This window comes from Haemaphysalis longicornis, unplaced genomic scaffold (genome assembly GCF_048455015.1).
Source record: "Haemaphysalis longicornis isolate Haplotype H1 unplaced genomic scaffold, Haemaphysalis longicornis Haplotype H1 scaffold_5, whole genome shotgun sequence".
In the NCBI taxonomy this organism is placed as follows: Eukaryota; Metazoa; Arthropoda; class Arachnida; order Ixodida; family Ixodidae; genus Haemaphysalis; species Haemaphysalis longicornis.
Window position 1 is genome coordinate 99,187,199 of NW_027526385.1, and position 18,999 is coordinate 99,206,197.

The 18,999-nt window shown below is 46.7% G+C and overlaps 2 protein-coding genes across 2 annotated transcripts in view; one reads left to right on the forward strand and one right to left on the reverse strand.

Annotated features, from left to right (window-relative positions):
• The window catches only part of LOC144138609 (protein CIP2A homolog), an 89,556-nt gene extending 82,901 nt beyond the window's left edge, over window positions 1–6,655 (reverse strand). The window contains exons 1-3 of the mRNA XM_077670987.1: window positions 6,534–6,655; window positions 6,336–6,460; window positions 2,375–2,644 (exon numbers count right to left, since the gene is read on the reverse strand). Coding sequence (XP_077527113.1) covers window positions 2,375–2,644; window positions 6,336–6,440 — 375 coding nt within the window. The 5' untranslated portion in view covers window positions 6,441–6,460; window positions 6,534–6,655. The remainder of the gene's footprint in view (window positions 1–2,374; window positions 2,645–6,335; window positions 6,461–6,533) is intronic.
• A 7,737-nt stretch (window positions 6,656–14,392) lies between these two features.
• On the forward strand, window positions 14,393–18,882 carry LOC144138617 (NADH dehydrogenase [ubiquinone] 1 beta subcomplex subunit 2, mitochondrial-like). Its single transcript, XM_077670996.1, has 3 exons — window positions 14,393–14,576; window positions 15,986–16,115; window positions 18,711–18,882. Exons 1-3 carry the CDS (start codon window positions 14,491–14,493, stop codon window positions 18,780–18,782), a joined length of 288 nt encoding a protein of 95 aa, XP_077527122.1. The 5' UTR covers window positions 14,393–14,490; the 3' UTR covers window positions 18,783–18,882.
• The last annotated feature ends 117 nt before the right edge of the window (window positions 18,883–18,999 follow it).

Below are 18,999 nucleotides of genomic sequence, written 5' to 3' on the forward strand. Positions count from 1 at the left end.
TCATAGGTTCTGTTGTGGGAAATGAGCTAGTGGGTCACATAGCCATATCCTTTTTTCCTAATTATGTAGCCTATTTGAGCAAAGTGAGCGGTAGAAGTGGTGTCAATATGACTCTACCGAGGCGATCTATCGAATGAACCAAACTTGTGCTTTGCCTCCATGGCTCCTATAAGGCACATTCCCACCGGTAATTCGGGCACGTCACGCGGCGGCGTTCGCACTTGCTACATATAGCAATGCGACTGCATTTAGCGGAGCTGTTGCTTGACTTGTACGACATCTAGCTGCTTTTACCATTTGCACCCATACAAAAATATGCTACACTATAGTGCAAATTTAAAGCGCAAAAAATTAGACAGAAGACGAACGAGACAAGGACAAGCGCTACTTCCAACTGAAAATTTTATTCACAAAAACGACATATATATACGAAATGGTGAAAAAAATACAAAAAAAAAACAGATCATGTGTGCATTGTTCTAAACTAGAGTATGTATACATATGCTGCTTTTGTAAATAAAATTTTCAGTTGGAAGTAGCGCTTGTCCTTGTCTCGTTCGTCTTCTGTCTAATTTTTTGCACTTTAAATTTGCACTATGGATTACCAACTAGCTCGAACCCACACGTTGTTATGCTACACTAGTGCGACAAAAACAGGTAGAAATCACTCTAGGCCACATGCTCCTGGAACAGTGCCGAAAGCATTGTGGGTTGTGGGAGGAGCTTTTTGATTGTAGGGTTTAACGCGCCGACGCAACGCAGGCGATGAGGCGCGCCGTAGTGGAGGGCTCCGGATTAATTTTGACCACCTGGGGATCTTTATCGTGCGCCGAAATCTCGTACACACATTGTGGGAGGAGCCAAAAAACAACAAACTCAAGCAGGCTCTTTTCAACATATTATTGCAGGAGCACAGATGCAGAAGTTCTGATGCCTTCGAACTCCACAGTTCTTACTACTTGTCAATAGACGTATGAAAAGGCCGCAGGTCTGCCTACCACTCCACTATCCATCTGGATAATACAAAGATTACTTGCATTTACAATTCAAACACGTTTCTCCCCACTGAAGAGCCCCACTCTCTCCGTTCATTTGTACACGCGTACGCTGAAGCCACTGACAAAAATTGCTTGCCACTTTTTGGAGCGCTGGATGTAAACAAACATTTAGCTTCCAGCAGCTACGTCAGCACACTCCAAGGCTATGATTGGCTATCCGGTTTTGTGATGGTATCGCGCCACGCGGGAATTCGGTCCGAGAGTGATTGGATCCGCTGTCGCAAAGCGACGAAAAGTGACGGCCAGCTCACCTTTTTACGACGTCGCACGATGTGCCGAATCACAAGTGGGAATGTGCCTTTAACCGCATATAACCACAGCAAAATCCACGGCTCTGGTTCCTTGTATGTATACTGTGAGACGGAAAACTCTCAGGGATGACTGCTGTCAACGCTTAAGAGGAATCAAATTTGCCCGTACCTATCGCATGAATTCTGTTAGAAAGCTTCACTAGTCATCCACCTCCCCAGAGAGGGACGGCTCGAATTTTTTTTAGGGGCAAAGCCCCTGAGGGGCTGGGGCTGTTGGCGTCTCCTGCCGTCGTCATCGTTTGTCTCATGTAGTCACGATACTAAAACACTCCGACACTCGTTTATGCCTCACGATAGAGCACTTCGAAAGGCTGAGCAACGTGAAAACTTGGGCGAGTTGGTGATGCATGTTGAACCACAGCGCAAACGACGAGACAAAGGACGATAGCAAGAGGACACACGAAGCGCTGACCTGCTTCCATGTCCGAAGGAAGGTGCAACGCCTCCAAAAGAGCGCTTGAACCTCTTGCGGAAGCTGATGGTGGTGCAAACAGAAGGAGTAGGTGCGTGCGCGGCAACAGGCGATAGCGATGAGGGTGACGAGATGGAAGTGCTCTTTTGGAGGCGTTGCACCTTCCTTCAGACATGGAACCAGGTCAGCGCTTGTGTGTCCTTTTGCTATCGTCCTTTGTCTCGTCGTTTGCGCTGTGGTTCAACTTCGAAAGGTATACTAAAAAAATGATAATAAAAAAACAGTGGGACACTGGTTTCTGCCTCGCGCTGGAACGCTTCGTAACGCGCACTCGTTTAGGCCTCTCACTAGAGAGCTGCATACTTCAAAGAGAAGAGACTTTTACAGCACAGCTGTATACCTCTACCCACTCCAACGGTTCCATCTCCGTTGGCGAAAACGCCAAGGTGCCAAGAATACATTCATACACTGCATGCTTTGCCCCACCCCAGGTTTCACGTTAGTGGAGATGTTTCTTCAGAAGCCACAATTTACGAACCACGACTTTCCTCCCTCATGAAGTGGAGGAAGGCGACACTCCCGCATTGACCCACCTGAAGTTGAACCGGCGTGTTGTCCTCGACAAGCCGATTCTGGAGCAACTCCACGAGCGCAGAGTGCAGTTCGAATTCCTCGCGCAGCCAGTGCAACAGACGCGGTTCCTTCGCCAAGTGCTGCAGAAAGGTGAGAACTTTGCCGGCCAGCGGCAAGTTTGGCTGCATGTCGAACAGGATGGCGACGCAGCACGTGACGCACTCGTGGGCGGGCCGGCTGAGGCCAGTGAAGAAGCTGAGGTCTCGCGACCCCACCAAGCCATTGAGGACCTGGGCAAAGAAAGTGCGACAATTGTGAGGGCAGTGGCACCAACTGCCACGTACAGAAGTGTAAAAGGTTTGATCTAAAAACTACATTTTGGGTCACTGCCCTCACTTATTTATTTTCATTGGCTTTCAACCTGCCATCGCTTTACTGGAGCAAGTGTTGTTCCACACGCTCCACACACGCACCTATTCCACCGTGTGTATCAAACCTCCCTGGTGGGCCACGAAGGATTCGCGTCAGGGCTGCTCTTACACCAGCTGTCACCCACACCTGGCCCCCGGATCGACGGGCTCCGTTTGGCCGGACATGTCCATTTTGCAACACGTCGACATCGACCGCAGACATTCCCCATCTTCTGTGGACTTGCCGTGGCCTCCAACGTTCCCAACAGCAAGTACTACATAGTGTGGGACTCAACCCAGGCCGGCCTCCCGACTACAGACGCTGGCTCTTTAGGCCGTATCACCGGAGCCTTATAGACTTTCTTAGTGAAAACTCCCTGTTTACGTACATTTAAACACACTCGCCTGCACCGTTTTATGCTGCACAGGAAACTTTCGCAATTAAAAAAAAAAGTGTTGTTCCCAACTTTGTTATTTTTTGGGGAGAGGGGAACACGGAAAAATAAAAGCCGTTCTACTCAATGTGAAAGCTGTCGGAAGTGCAGAGCAGTGATTCGCCATGATGAGCTGTAGAGCCGTTATCCGCTCACTGCTACCACCCAACGCATTTCGAATTTCCCACTTTCGCAGTGCTCGCGTGCCCCCTGCCTGAAACTGCAACAGCGGGAGTTCTGTTCATTTAGTGCTCGCTGTTCCTCCCGCACGTGCCGGCGTTGCACTGCCACTTTTTCGCTTACTATCGTAAAAACCAACCCAACGAGCGTTCCTAACTAAATGAACGCGGGCGCTGCTGGTTCATTACGTATACTTCGCCTCAAATGTACCTGCAGTTTTCTTTGCGCTAAACAACGGGGAGATGTATGACAAGCGCCAGCGGTCCACGAGGTTCAAACGTTTATGACTATATAAACCGCTTGGCTTTAGAAGCCTCTGTGGGACGCCATTACAACAGCTACTTTGACGGAACGCCACGTGGCTCTACTTGGGCCCAACGAGCGAGCAACGGTGACAAAGTGAGCCCCTAAAGTGCTCTGCCCTTAAAAGGAAAAGGGCAGTACCACGAACTGCTGTGTACAGAACAGTGTACGGGGGGAGCAGGGCCTGTTGGGCATGGAGCAAGAATAAGGCAGTTGCCATGTACTCGCTGTTACACTGGGTTGTCAGCTTCACTTTCTTTGGCCACGTATGTGGCAGAAAAGGTGAATAGTGTGCACCTTTGAATGTACCTTGAGGTCGCAAAATAAAATATTCCTCGAAGTGCCTGACCCTACTCGTGTGCTTTCAAGCCTGGCGGTACTTATTAAAGACTCCTTGACTGCTACATGTTTGCATTTCCTTCTTTGCCTACGTTTGTTCATATTTCGGAGCATAATACTTCAACGGGCAGACTCGCGTCACTTCACAGCACAGCTTCCAAAGAATCCAAGATCTTGGTAGGTGGTGTACACCTTTTCCATTCATGTTTTACCACTGACACTGTGCTTTGTATCATGGTGGTAATGCAGCTATTTTCTATGCTGGTTAAAGGCAATGCCAGTTTTTTTGCACGGACACAAAATTTGTTCATCATTGAAAATCAGCGCGGAAAAAACACTGCACAAAAAAGGAACGAGAAGTAGACAGGACAGCACTGCACTGTCCTGTCTACTTCTCGTTCCTTTTTTGTGCTGTGTTTTTTCTGCGCTGATTTTCAATGATGAACGTTCACCAACTCACCCAAATCACAGCCCTTTTTAACAAAATTTGTGTTACTTCTTTTTCACGGCTATGGGTGGCTACGAGCCCAGAAATCATAGAATGGTACTAGATGGTTGAATGCAGGGTAATTATTCACAGCCTCGTTTATTCGTGTTAGTGTTGGTTTTGACAAAACAAACACTGAGGTATCCACCATGACCAGACAGCACTGTTCTCGTTGCACCTTGCCCCGGTCTTCACTTGCACGTTGAGACCGGCTGGCGTGTTTCCAAACGCTTCGCTGCACAGAGCACCCATGTGACGCGTGTGATGTCAATGCGCGCGCTATTCTTTTCAGCGTCGGCTAAAACGCGCCCACCGTTTGGGCTCTGTGGCCTCTGTGAAGAGTACCGAATACTGGCGCTGACTGCTTGGGTTCGAGTCCCAGAACGTTTATCTCTTAGGTTTTTTTTTATCATAGCTTAGTTTTTTGTGACTTTAATTTTTAAAAATCGAATCTACGCGTTTTTTTTTTGTTAGTAATGGTGATTTGGTATGTTTTAGGTCGCTTTAGGTTTGGGGAGCAGCCAATGACGTTTAATTACCATTCTGCATCGCGCCTACAGACATGTCACGTGGGTGCTCCGTGCAGCGAAGCGTTTGGAAATACGCGACCGACTGTGGTCGCAAGCGCCAGGGCAGCATGACGTCAGACGTGGTACACAAGATGAAGCAGAGTGCGCCAACAGCAGCCAGCGCTTTGGCTACACCACAGGAGCCTTCGTGTCAACAGTTTGGGGCGAGACGCATGCCAAGGCACTTACCGTCACGCTGATGCCATTGTCGAAAGGGTATCCGTTCTGAGCTTTCTGGTGCATGCAAAGATTAACAACGCTTTAAAAATATCTTATACTCAACAGTTGCCGTTGAAACTTCCTGGGAGATAAAAAAAAAAAAAAGAACGTTTTCAGGAGGTTAAAATTTTGATTGCAGTTGGCCTTTGTGTAAAGTGACCAGACGTCCCGGTTTTGCGGCTGTGGTCCCGCTGTCCCACAGCCTGCTTGTGGGACGGTGTTTTGTCCCGCTTTCAGCCGGAAATGTGGAAAACAGGTATCAAGCTCAGTGTCACTAATGAAAACGTGGAGGAATGAAAGGGCCGAAAGAAACCGCTTGAGGAACTTCAAGAAAAGAGTGCACACGATGGAACTAAGCAAGCAAGGGTTGTGTGTTCCTTGCTTAGCCCGAATGTCTGAGATGCTTTGTTGCAGTGTACCAACAACACGTTACGCTGGGTAGGCATGCTTCAGCACTTTCTTATTCAGCAAATAACGCATCATTGCTCGTCGAAGAAAGACCGAGAGAACTACGAAACGTATTATCTTCCAGTTAAAACAAAATTTCACTGAGCCTTAGTCTCCCTTCAACCTATTCTCACACCTCCCCTCCCCTAGCTCCCGTCCCGCTTTGCGGTCCGAGGAATATGGTCCCTTTACCTTTGTGAAGAGGCGTTACATTCCGTTGACGAAATAGGAGAGATTCGGCGACGCTTACTAGACGCTTGCCCAAACGTAAAACTGCCACGACTAAATGATGGAGCTGCAAGCTGTGTTTTGGAACTGATTGAGACTCAGCGCATGACTTTTTTAGATAAATTAGAAAGATAAATTTCGTGGCATTTTTGAGCATCTGTTCGCCAGTCGGTAGACATGTCACCTAGTGTCACAGAGTAGCTTATTAGTGGCTCTAATGTCAACTGTCAATGCTGCGAGCATTGCGCTCAGGATAATGTCGCGATTACGCGAGGTTAACGGCGAAATACAGGGCATTGACACTGAAAAGTGGACGATATTCGAAGGCACGACGCCGACAACAAAAGCAACGCCGAAGCACTCACGTCTAGTTGCCGCTGGGCGCCGCCGCACGAAACCGTCGACTCGTCGTGCGATGGCTGGACGTTGCAAGATTGCACGAACGACTTGACGACGTCAGAAATCTCCATTGCATTGCACGAGGAACAACCTAAAAACAGCTTAAACAACTTAAAAACAACTAAAAACAACTTAAAAACAGTCACAGGACACCAACAACGCACCACGCCAGCCGTTGAGAGATTCAAAAAACGCTCATTGAGTGAAAGAGAGCAGAAAAAGAAAACCAGGCGTTCCGGTGTCCGCCCCCTAGGCGAGACAAACTACGCCTGTTGGTGGCTTTTCCTTTTCCTAAGTACAATAAATACATACATAAAACATGTCAAACTCTACTATTGGCGCTGCAAGCAGGTTCAAAATTTTATTAATTTTATAAATAAGTTAAACAACAAACAATCGTTAAATTATTAAAGTTGCAAAGTAAATTTTATGGAAGTGGATATTTTGCCGGCAGCCGGCATTTTTTTCTCGCGGGAATTATGCCGGCAGTGTCGTCCGATTGGCTGGCTCTTTCTTTGACGTCAAATTTCCGGTTCCGGTTTTTTTTTTTTTTTTTTTTTTCTGCCGGCTGTCCGGCTTTTTTATAATCCCGTGCGCGGACATCGACCTACCTCTCAACTTAACCCGCGGAAATGATGTAGTCGTCGGGCGACGATTCTGTCGAGGCTTCCTCATCGGCGATCAAGCCACCGTCGTTTGCCACTGATACCAAACCTACGGAAACGATGACACCGTCGGGCGAAGACGTCGCGTGTAGGTGATCGGTTCACAAGTTTTGCCGAGCTTGAAGCGAAGATAAAAGCCTACAGCCAGGCCCACTTTGTGCAGCTACCATCGTAACTGGTAGAGTGCCATCAAAATTACAGGAGCAGAAAATGACCTAAGCTTTCTGGTCCTGTTAACTGTGCCGGCAGCTGGCATTTTTTACGGGGATCGAGTGCACGTCCCTACATGATACATGGCCGGCAGCAGGAGCCTGTTGAACTGACTGAGTATTTCTTTCTCTATGCTGACGGCAACATGTATCCCAACGTAACGGCTGCCGACACACTACGCCGTTAATTGTGCCGACACAGCCAACACAACGGTAGGTCCACCGTCGCAAAGGGTTAGTGCTGGCATTACATTTCAGGATAATGCCGGATATTTTGCTACATCAGACAGTGCTGACATCAAATCCCGGGATTCCTGGGTTCTGCAGGACGGGCTTGTGCTGCTAAGGGCTCTAAGCTGCTTGTCCTGCTTTGGTGTCCTCCACATAACTCCTAATTAGTGGCACCCGTTGCGCGAATAGTTGTGGCTTTCGAGTAACAGCATCACCCAGTTTCTCCCAGGTTATACAGCATTGTTCTTTTGCCTGCTTGGAATCATCATTTGGATATGCTTCATAATTTGAAACCACTAGAACTACTTTTTATGCTTACCAGTGAAATGAACTCCGTTTCTTTTCGCCTTTTGTTTACATATTTTATTGCACAGTAAGCATAAATATCACATTGCAGATATGGATCATACTCTATTTAACGCAAAACGAATATTCATAAAGCACAAAGTAAACAGTAACAAAAAAAGGAATGTGGTAAAGCTGACAGCTGAAGCAAAAAGAAAAAATGAGAGACCCTCATTCATCCACATTGAGCGCATTGCCATAACTTCTTTTTCGGCTGCCTCTTGAGGGAAGTGCAAGGAAGGTGAAACCAGTTAAGGCACCAGTCACACATGATTGCATCAAGGTCTTCCAAATTCCCATGGCACGCATGGCACAGCCAACAATGCCGGGACTTCTTCACGTTTTGTGTGGAGGTTACAACACGCCATGCATCGTCTGTGAAAAAACTTCTTACAATACTGATGTCCACGCTCTCATCCAAGATGCCGCAGTGAACCAACTCGGGCCGTGTCTCCACATCTTCTTCTTCAAGTAACCTGCCTTTAAGTGCACTGGTTGCAGCGTCTGAACCTACCAGCCACGTGAGGATCGCAGTCTTCTTTTCAAAGATGGGAAGTGACCTGAATGGGCCACGTTCCCTGGCGCGCTTACTTTTCCTGGGAAGTCCAATCACTGTTAGCGTGTTTCCTTTTGGCCGTCCACATTTTCGCATTGGAGGTGCCAACTTGATGTCTTTTAAAGTGGTGCAGAAAGAAGCAGGCTGCTCTCTGTGTTCCTTGGCTGATTGATCCAAACCGTCACCATGGCTTGCTACTTCAGGGACTTGAGCTGTCCTTACATGAGAAGTCTCGGTAACTTCAGCTGGTGCCACAGTCCAGAGACTTGCATCATTTGCTCGTTGCACTTCGGTGACCTCTGGCAGCCTGGTTTGAGGAGGGTCAGGGGAAACTTCAGCTGCTGCTGAAGTGCAGGGGACCACATCAGTGTTGCCGGGTGTTTTAGGAGGTTCTGGATACATGGGGCATGGCTCGTGAGCAACAGAGCTTGCACTAGCACCGTGATCATCTTGAGCGCCAATTTCGCTTGCATTAGTTTCGAGACGTACATCATTTCCAACCATCCAGTGCTGTAGAAGATTCTCGAGCGTTTCCATCCTCCTTTGAAACTCAGCCATGGAGACTTCAGACACGACACCAGCTATTCTTCCTGCCACCATGGAAGCCTTTCTGAACTTTTGATGGCTTGACAGAATTGGTCTACTGTCCTGCTTGTCAACAATAACTGGTTCTGGCTCCTCTTGTTCCGCAGCAAGCAGCACCCCTCGGCTCTTGTTGTAATGTTCGGAAGTCCATCGTTGGGCACACATACTGTGATCGAATTTGCTCAACCCGAGCTGACCGCGTGCAGCGAGCATGTGGCAGCAGGGCAGAAGCATTGCCCTTCTGAAGCCACAAGTACAGTCGCTTGCTGATGCTACACTGTGTGCATCTACAGAAAGCTCATTGGAAATGCGAAGGTGGCGTTCCACATGTTTGAAGGCATATGGAGTTAACAACTGGCTGTACAGCTCCAGGTCTTTATCGCCGTTTGTTATGACTCGTTTCTTGTTGAAGAGTGCTGCTGCCTTGTTCGTGCGCTCCTTCCTTGTTGTGTGAATGAAGCAAAAAAAGTTAGTGACGAAGTCTTCCAATGAGCTGTATCGCTCAACAATGGCCTTCAACTTTGCGTTGATGCTTTCTGCGCGGTTGTTCGTAGAGTTCAGGTAGTTCCCGCAGGACTGCTTCATTCCCATTACCCATTCTTGGTGAATGCCATGCCAGTTCGACTCAAAGTAGTCTAGTACTGCCTTTGGTGATGAGGACTTCAGGGTTTCGTGCAGCCGTTGATACTCATCATCATCTTTTGCATACACCATATGCTGAAGTATGTCCAGTGCTGTTTCCTGTGCTGGTTTGGTTATACCAAGCTTCTGGACACTTATCTCTCTTCGGAATGTCTGCAGCGTATGGAAAGCACATATGTGCAAGGAAGACTGTGGAAGAAGCTCTGTTACAATCCGCCTTTCCTTGAGGTCTTTGTCGGCCATTGTGATCTTCACAGAGTTCCAGCTCTTGTTCAGCTCTTTAAACACGTTAAAAAACCATCGTAAAGTGTCACCATCTTCAACTCCAAACAAACCCACTGCAACGATTTCACTTTCCCCATTGCCATCTTCCACAAGCATGAGGAAGCATGACATTCTTGTTTCCAGCAACTTATATGTTGCGTCAATAAAGATTATTTCGGGGTAGTCCTCGAAAGATCTTCTCATCGCATCATCTTGAAAAAAGATTGCTCTGAGCTCATTGTTCTCGTCTGTTAGCAGTCGAACTGTTGACGCGTACTTATTTTGGAGCAACTTGACTGTCGCTTCCAGGTCGTTTCTGGAACACCCTTGTTTTTTTTCTGGCTGCGAGGTTGGACAGGTCTCTCAGTGTGACCGCTTTGTTGCTTTGAACCTCAAGCTGCTCCCTCAGCAACTTCTTGTTCGCCCGAAGCTGTAGCATTGAAGCGGCTTTGGTTTGTAGGTCGGGTGGCAATCTCCGCTGTTGAGGTAGGTGCCTGAAAAGGTGTTCAGACACTGTGTGGTTGTTATGTTCAAGCAAGAGACTTCGGATTTCCAGGTGGGCCCCATCTTTGCTGGCGGCAAGGTAGATGTTAAATCCGCAGTCTTGTTTGAAGGTCCTGCACACAAATACAGAACTGTTAGCATGTTTGAACTCAAAAACTACCGAATCGGATTGTAGCATAGTCAAATGCTGCTGTGTGAAAAGGGCTTAACCAACCACAGGGCACTGAAGGCTACCAACTCAAGTCCAGAGATTTTAAACAAACTTTTAAGGACAGGAAAACTGCATTACACATAGGGACAACCCTCCATGGCAGTGCATTCATTGGTATAGGAGTGCGCATTTGAGCGTCAGTTGAAGCTGTGCATGTGCAGCCGTATACAGAAATGCGACAGAAAGTTGTCCCCACGTGTCCGCAGAAAGAAACGTGTATGGTGGATACTTCAGCAATCCTCACTTGGGCTACCACATACAATGTGCTGCTCATGCACTGATGTTTTAATTTCAAAGTGAACATGCATCACAGACTCATTTAAAGAATTAAGATTCATTTACCCACATTCTGTGTTGTGATAAAAATTACTTTCAAATTTGTCGGCGCGATATTATGGAGTGGATTTCTCGCCTTCGAAGACTTTCCTAGTGCTCAACCACTACCACTAATATTCCAGAGTAATATCGCATGAGATAGAATGCTCGCAGAGATCGTGACAATCTAAGTTGGGACGCTCTGTGCTTATGATGCGCATTAAAGGCCTGTTCATACTTGCTACCGAAGCAACAAAAGGACAAGATTTCTGTTACTCTAGTCGCCTGGCATCGCTCAAGTCGCTCTTGTCGTGCGAGAAGAACGATTGGTCTCAACCAATTTTTGTCAGTTTGACAAGAGCGACTTTAGTGATGCGACTAGAGTGACAGAAACCGCGTTGCTTTTATAGCTCCAGTTGCATATGTGAATGGGTCTTAAAGGGGTCATGAAAACAAAATACAAGTTGTGGTTAATTAGAAGGCTGCCTTGTTCCGGTAACAATGATACAAATTTTTTATTGCAAACTTCAAACAAATAACGGAGATATTTAAAAAAACGTGAAGCAGTGGACACTCCTTAGCCACCTCTGGCAACTTTTCTGTATGACATCACAGAATGTTGTTTGTGCGATTGGTGGCTACCAACCAAAACCATCGCAAGGACACATGACTAGACGATTGTAGTGAGGCCTACACTTCCATTCGATTGCATTACTTAAATGCTGGCATGCAGTTAACACACTGAAATGTATGTTTTTAGTGTTGGCCCATTTGACGTCACTCCTGGCCACAACACGTCACTGTAGCGTGAAATTTAAATTTTTTAATACTTCGTTTTTTGGTCAAAAACATCTTTTGTGACTGGAATGAAGTTGAGTGAAGTACTTAAGTCTAGTTCTCTCAAAATAAACAAAGCTGTATTCTGTCTTTACTCGCAGCAAACATACTGCACCGGTCACCAGTACCGCGAATGGCTTTCCATCGTGTTTGAACTATAAAAGGGTTGAAAGTTGGGCGAGTTGGTAATGATGCATCTCAAAAAACAAACTGCGCTCAAATTAACGGGGACAAGAACACATGAAAACAACACAAGCGCAGTTGTAAAAAATTAGAACGTAATGTAAAAATTAGAACTAATGTAAAAAATTACAACGTAATGATTACTTACGAAGATGCACGTGCAGACGCTTGTGTCGTGAACTTCTTGCCTCCGTGGATGCAGCAGTACTTGACACTCTGGTACTTTAGTGCCTCTGACATGTTGTTTGCAATCTTTCCAACTCTCTTCTTTGCTGCCTCTATGGTGCGTGCATCCCTCCGCCAAAGCTGCACAAAGTGGGCTTGGCTGTAGGCTTCTATCTTCGCTTCCAGTTCGGTAAAACTTGTGAACCGATCACCTACGCGGAAAGTCACATCACTGGCAACTGGCTCGCACGACGCCGAGGAACAAGCCGCGACGTCGTCGCCCGGCGTTGCCGTCGTTTCCGTAGGTTTGGGATCCGTAGCTAACGGCGGTGGCTTGTTCAACGCCGTTGAGGAGGCTTCGTCGAAGTCGTCGTCCGACGGCGCCATCCTTTCCGCGGGCTACCAAGTGCCGTGGTATCGAGTGGTAGGTAGTCCGAGGACACGCGCAAACAGGAGACACGGATCGAATGAGCGCGAGTTCTCTTCGGGAAGAGATGACTCGAAAGAACCACACAAGGGGCAGAAAAATGTCATTGTGTCTACTGTTTATTGTAGCTATTTGCTTTCCAGAAGAAAATTATTACCACATGTGTGCGCTCACCAGCGCACGCACAAGAAACATGCGTGCGGAGCGCTTAACTATAGTTCAGACCACAAGGTACTATGGAGGCTATATTGTTCTCAATAGAGCTGAGGCACCTAAATCACCGTGAAGGGGGTTTTGAAAGGACCTTTCAGTCTCCTGTCTCGGCAGGTAGAACCGGAAGCCCCGGCCCCTATTCTCGCTTTCCTTCGCGGTAAGTTAGGCGCCCTCAGTGGGCGCTCAATTGACAACAATGTAGCCTATAGAAATACAATACAGGGAGAGGCATAACAGAAACCACACGTGAGCGTCGAAATGCAAGCGCCCAAGAAGAGCTAGGGGCGCATGAGCGCCAACTTTCCGGAGCGCGCGTGCTAAATAGGACTCGGCAAGCGCGCGTGTGCGAGAGCCTCCATGTGCGAGAGAGCGAAGGAGAGAGAAAAAAAAAATCCGAAGAAAAACTATAATAGAACCCACAGCAAAAAAAAAAAAAAAAAAGGGGGGGGGGGGTATGCGTAGGGTTAGTGGACACGTGATATTTTTTCGCTCTTGCACTCATGCTCATGCAAATGCAGAAAGCCGCCCCTTTCACCCTAAGCATTACCTGTGGCAAGAAGAGTACAAGGCTGCTCAAATCAAGAGACTTGCAAATATTTTGAACGCAATTATTAGTACGGTATTGCTAATTTTATCTGAACGGACAAAGTTAATAATATGTACGTTTACTGCTGCAGTCTTTAATGGTATTTTGATTTCAGTATTTTTTACGAGGAGAACTCACCGATTGCGCCATGTGTCCAGAATGAACTCTGCGAGAAGAGCGCGTCTAAACTTTGAGCAGACGACATGTGCACTAACGGTTTCGCCACCCTGCGTTTCATTTCAGCCATGTAGGCTGCATAATTTATCTGTGCTTGATTTATTTTCGTACATTTACTATTGTTTTTAAAAATTGTTTCCCAAAAACAGATCTTAGGCTGCGTTTCGAGCCTTTGTCCCTCAGCGGTTTGTACGTGTGCTGTTCCCCGGCGCGCGCATATGAGCCAGGAAGCGAGTCGCAGTGATACAGTTTGTTTACTTTTGCTGCGGACAACTTGCGCAGCTTCCACCGCATTGCACACTATAAATTTGAGGAAAAAGGATCTTGAGGGCCTGCCCACATAGCATTTTACGGCTCGTATGGCAGGCCTGCGCGCGGTGAGCTCCTGTGACCGGACATTATCAGCACTGAGTCACTGAATATTTCCGGATTTGGCTCTGAATATCCTGAAATTATTTGAAAAAAAAACATTAAAACGTTAAAACTACTTTGATTCGTTATTCGTATCCGGCGTTATATCCTGAAATGTAATACCAGCACCCAAACCTTTGCGACGGTCGGCATATTTAACAGGCGTAGAAACTGTCGGCATAATTAACGACATAGTGTGTCGGAAGCCGGTACGTGCATACACCCGTAAAAAATGCCAGCTGCCGGCATAATTAACAGGACCAGAAAATGCCGGTTGCCGGCATAACTTTACAACGGGCGGAAAATGCCGGCTGCCGGCATTTTCCGCTTTTGTAATTTTGCCGGCACTCCGCCAGCTGCGATGGTAGCGCCACCGTTGTGCCGGCATAATTCCCGTGAGAAAAAAATGCCGGCAGCCGGCAAAATATCCACTTCCAAATTTTATTTGTAGTTGTAAAAATTGTGGTAATTTGTAGCGTAACGTTGAGAAGTAGATAGACGCGGCCAAGCCTTGCAGTTGCGGAAGGGCCACGGCTCGGCTGCGGCGGCTGCTGCTGTGTGGTTAGAGAAGGTCAAATTTTCCGATTTCGCCAAAATGTTCGGCGGTTTAGTTAGAACAGCCGTCAAAGCTCGCAGAGCCATCGTCCCAGTCACCCGGGCAAGCGTAAGGCACAGTGGAGGGTAAGTTGTCGCTTCCTCACGCCTTGTAATTTCCTGTACTTCATAACCTCTAGTCGGTTCTTGCAACACGGACACATGCCTGGTTGCTTGTAAAAATAATCTCGTTTGGCGCTTTTAACTTTTGTAATTAACTCTACTTTAGAGCTACTGATATTACAGAATAGGTAGCGGTTATCTGAGCTGCAGATCGATATGATTAGATCCGAACATGAACGCAAAAAGATTGCGGCAGCAACGAAACTAGTTTTCAAATTTAGTGGCTCTGGTTTGCAACGCTTTCTGCAGTGTGTTGCTGACTGGTGAAAAAAATACTTATGTGCTTTAATGCAAGCTAAAACTACAAAGCAGCTTAACAGAGATGCGTAGTGTGCAAATGAGTATTATGGGACCAAAACCGCAGTTTGCGTATTGATTTTGTAATGTTTTTTTTTTATGTTGCTAGTTTGTGGCAGCAATATCGATGCAAATAAGACAATGCACCGGGCTTAAAATATACTTAAGTAGCTTTACGCAGGGAATGAAAGGAGCATCATTTGTACTAACGTTTGGAATGTCGACAGCACTGAGCCAGCCTGAAAGGCGTGAGTGAAAATATTTTTCCGGTCAGCTTCTGTGCCAGTGGCAGACACTGGTTTTTGATCGATTGCTGGAAAACTGGTGTGCTGGCGTCCGGGGTGTTATTTTTAATTAAATTAGGCCATAAATTTAGAACTTCGTGTAGTATTTCACTGCAAAAGGGTCATTGTGTTGTAAATTAAGGTAGTTTAAAAATGCTCATGTATTATTGTAGCACCCTGTGTATGCTGATGTTCATTGTGTTGTAAATTAAGGTAGTTTAAAAATGCTCATATATTATTGTAGCACCCTGCGTATGCTGATGTTCTCAGGTTACGAAGACGAAATACAAATTTGTTCACTTTGAAATAAACTAATTCTTGCTAACTAATTCAGCTCTATTCCAGCCACAAAATACGGTTTTTTCTTAGTGAAAAAAATTCCAGAAATATTCGACGTCAACAGTGTCGCAGTAGGGGCTGCAGTGGCACAACAGAGGCCACAACTGCAAGGTATCGTGCAAGCGACACGACCAACCGAAACTACCGGCTCCACAACAGTCGTCCAGTAATGTTTCTTGACAATGGCATTCACTGATTGCACAGACACGAATCTGTAACATCGTAGAGACCCTGCCAGAAAGTTGCTGGGCAGTTACCACTACTTTGCCTTCTTTCCCTAAGATCGCCATTATTTGCTCGAAGTTTGCGATAAGAATGGTTTCACTGTTGTCGGGACAACGTAGTCTTTTTAACGAACCAGAGTTGTGTCTTGGCTTTGTGGCCCTTTAAATAGGCTGTTGTTGTTGTTGCTGATGATGGTGATTATGATGAACGTAACCCGTCTCCCCGCAGTGGTGGTGACTGGATCTACCGGTCGGTGCCCGAAGTGGACCCCCGGGACACCAAGATGGCCGTGGGCATCATGACCCTGGCGTGGTGGTGGTTCTTCTACCACATGATGACCGAGTACGAACACGTCACTGTGAGTAGGCGCCGTTCCCATGTCATGTTGCTTTTACACTCCTAAAAGGTGACACAACGCTCAGAGGGGCTTGAGAGACTCGGGAACAACCCGTTGTTCTGGCACTGTTCTGTTGGTGCTACCTGATATCTGGCCACCTCTTGCATTGTACAACACGATAAGTTGGGTCAAATGCCTGCAGCTTTTTCCTTTCGAGCAGTTTTAGAGTCGGGCCTTAAAATGTCCGATACTCTGCAGCAATGTCAAATGGCTGTTGACTTGAGTCATAGTTTGACTTCTTTGTGGTTACTTCATGAAAAGAAAAAGCCAAGCTTGGTGCTCCCGAATACGACGTCATAAACTAGTTTTTCACTTATATGTATATACTCTAGCAAGGTAAAGAAAGCTACAAAAATTATAAAAATTGTCTGCAAGTGCAGAAGCATTCTTGCTCTTTCTCCTTTCCACTAAGCTTATGTTTTCTTGGTGGCTTTGAAATAACATGTCAAATCAAGCAAGGTCGTTTTCTTCTTATTTGGTTTATGTGGAGGCACTAGGCTATATGGACTTTTGTGATTTCATGGCTTCAATTTAAGCTCCTTTTTAAGTTAGTAATTGTGTGACGCCTTTGATTTGGGTAGACCTTTGCGTTCTTGGTACTTTCAGTTGTTAAAATTTTTTACTTTTTTGCGACCAACGGTGGTTGCCGGATTTGGCTATCAATAGCAAAATTGAGTAGGTCTTCATTTCATTTGGTTTGATTTTGTTGTCGTGTTTTTTTTTACAGTTGTCTACATTTACGTGGTTTTAATGACTAAATGTCTATAGTTCACCAGCTACACATTTTTGGCAACAGACTGTTTCCTTTCGGGTAATCGGTAACCTGCCACAATGACTGAGTGGCTAAGTTGTTGCACAGCTGAGCCCAAGGACGTGGGTTCGATTCCTGGCCACGGTGGCTGCTTTCCAGATGGTTGTGAAAAGTGAAAACGCCCGCGCATTTGATATTTTGGCGCACATTAAAGATTCCCAGGTAGTCAAAATTTCTACGGAGCCCTCCATTACAGCGTACCTCATAGCCCAGCGTGTGGCTTTGGCGTGTAAAACCACCAGAATTTGAACTTTTTAAAACAATTCTCACTTATTAGTGCACGCACAAGAACCCTCAGTGGTCATGGAATCAGCAGGTGCTGTGTACTTGGCCTGTTGAAGTTTCTCTATTAACAGTAAAGCTGTTTAAGCTTGAGTTTCATCCCCGCCTGGCGTCGCTCAAAGCTGCTCGCTTCAACAAAGCGCAGTGGAGAAAAATGCTGGGCCAAGAAGTGTGAGCGAAAGTGGCGAGGAGGAAAAGAGCCGACAAGCAGGTGTGGGGAGTGCGTGCCTCAAGAGAAAAAAATTCCTCAAGTGGTTGCAATTGAACCTGGGTCCCTCGTGTTATGAAAAACGGCGTCTATCTGATTGCGCTGTCATAGCATTTGGCGCACTCAGCATTTCCTTTGGTTCGTAGCACAGACGTTGGCTTTGGACTTTGGCTGAGTTCAAGCGGACAGATGTTCAGGTGGAGAGGCGTGTTTCTGGGATTGGCTGTGCCTAGTGATGATGTAAGCTCTGACGTTCTCCTAGTTGAGAGAGACGGCGTATGCTTGGCGCCATCAGTGTCCAATCTACCGATAAGATGGGCAGACCTAAGAAAATCCAAGTTAAAGCTAGGGACTTACCCGCAGCACTTACCATCGACTACTCGAAATGTATTTTGGGGTAAAGTCTATTGTCCCAGCAATTTGCTCCCGCAGGAATTATGAAAATCTGTTCACTATCACCAAAACTTTGGCGATGAGAAATCGCGCATAATCTCAACTCGACCACGGACGACACGACGAAAACTGTGTGCTCTCTCCCGGAGAGGGGAGTGGCTCATGGCGTTCTCTTTGGCGGCCTTCGACATATCACATGCCGGCGAGTTTTCTTCTTTCTTTGCAACGTGGAGGGGTCTATTTCCGGTCTGGTGCCACAAAAAAAGCAGGCATGGCAGCCCTGCAAGCACTCAGGCTGGTAGGGCATTTTTGAAGCAATAAACGTTTGTTGTCAAGCTGTCTTGTTGAAAGGGGAGTATTGAGTTCGCCACTAAAACTCTGCGTGCACTCATAGCACAAAAGAAATGCCAAAACTGTGTGTACAGGTTCAGGCATGGAAGAGGTTGGTACTCAGCGCCGACGACGGCGGATCGTCACAGGAAATGCGACAAATAAGCCGCGAAGTTGACCAGCGACAGCCAATAGGAGAGCCATGGCCTTGATGATGTCATTTAGGCCATGCCAGGGGTGCATAATACGGAAAATTGAAGAGAGCGCGGTTGGCTTTTCCCGCATCTTTCACAGTGATTTGTGTGCTCACCGCTTCACGTGCACGTGTATTATTTGGCTCAGGTATTCCTGGCAGTGTAATCTAAACGTCGTGCAGGTTTACTTGCACTACTCAAATATTGTTGCAGGGTCCCTTTAAAGCTAGTGAAGACCACTAGCTCCGCTGTTTCCCCAGTCTTCCCATCTTAATTGCGAAGGTGGCTGGATTTTTATTTGACCGCTCGTCATTCATTCGCTATGTATGTCGTTGCAGGGCCACTTCCTTCGGCCGGACGGAACCAAATGGACCGACGCCGAGCTTGGCGTCCCTCCGGATGACGAGTAGGCACGTGACGGCACCAACATCCCCAGCCTTGGAAGTTTGCTTCCTTTGTTTTTCTAGTTCATTGACGTAAGACTTAATAAAAGAACTTTGTTTTTGCCGATTTGTGATGAGAGTAGTCCTCCATTTTGCATGCCGAAGGCGCCGACACTTGGTCAGTATCCATTTATGCACCAATGGGTGTAACACCACTGAAAATGTGGGCTGAAGCAAAGAACCA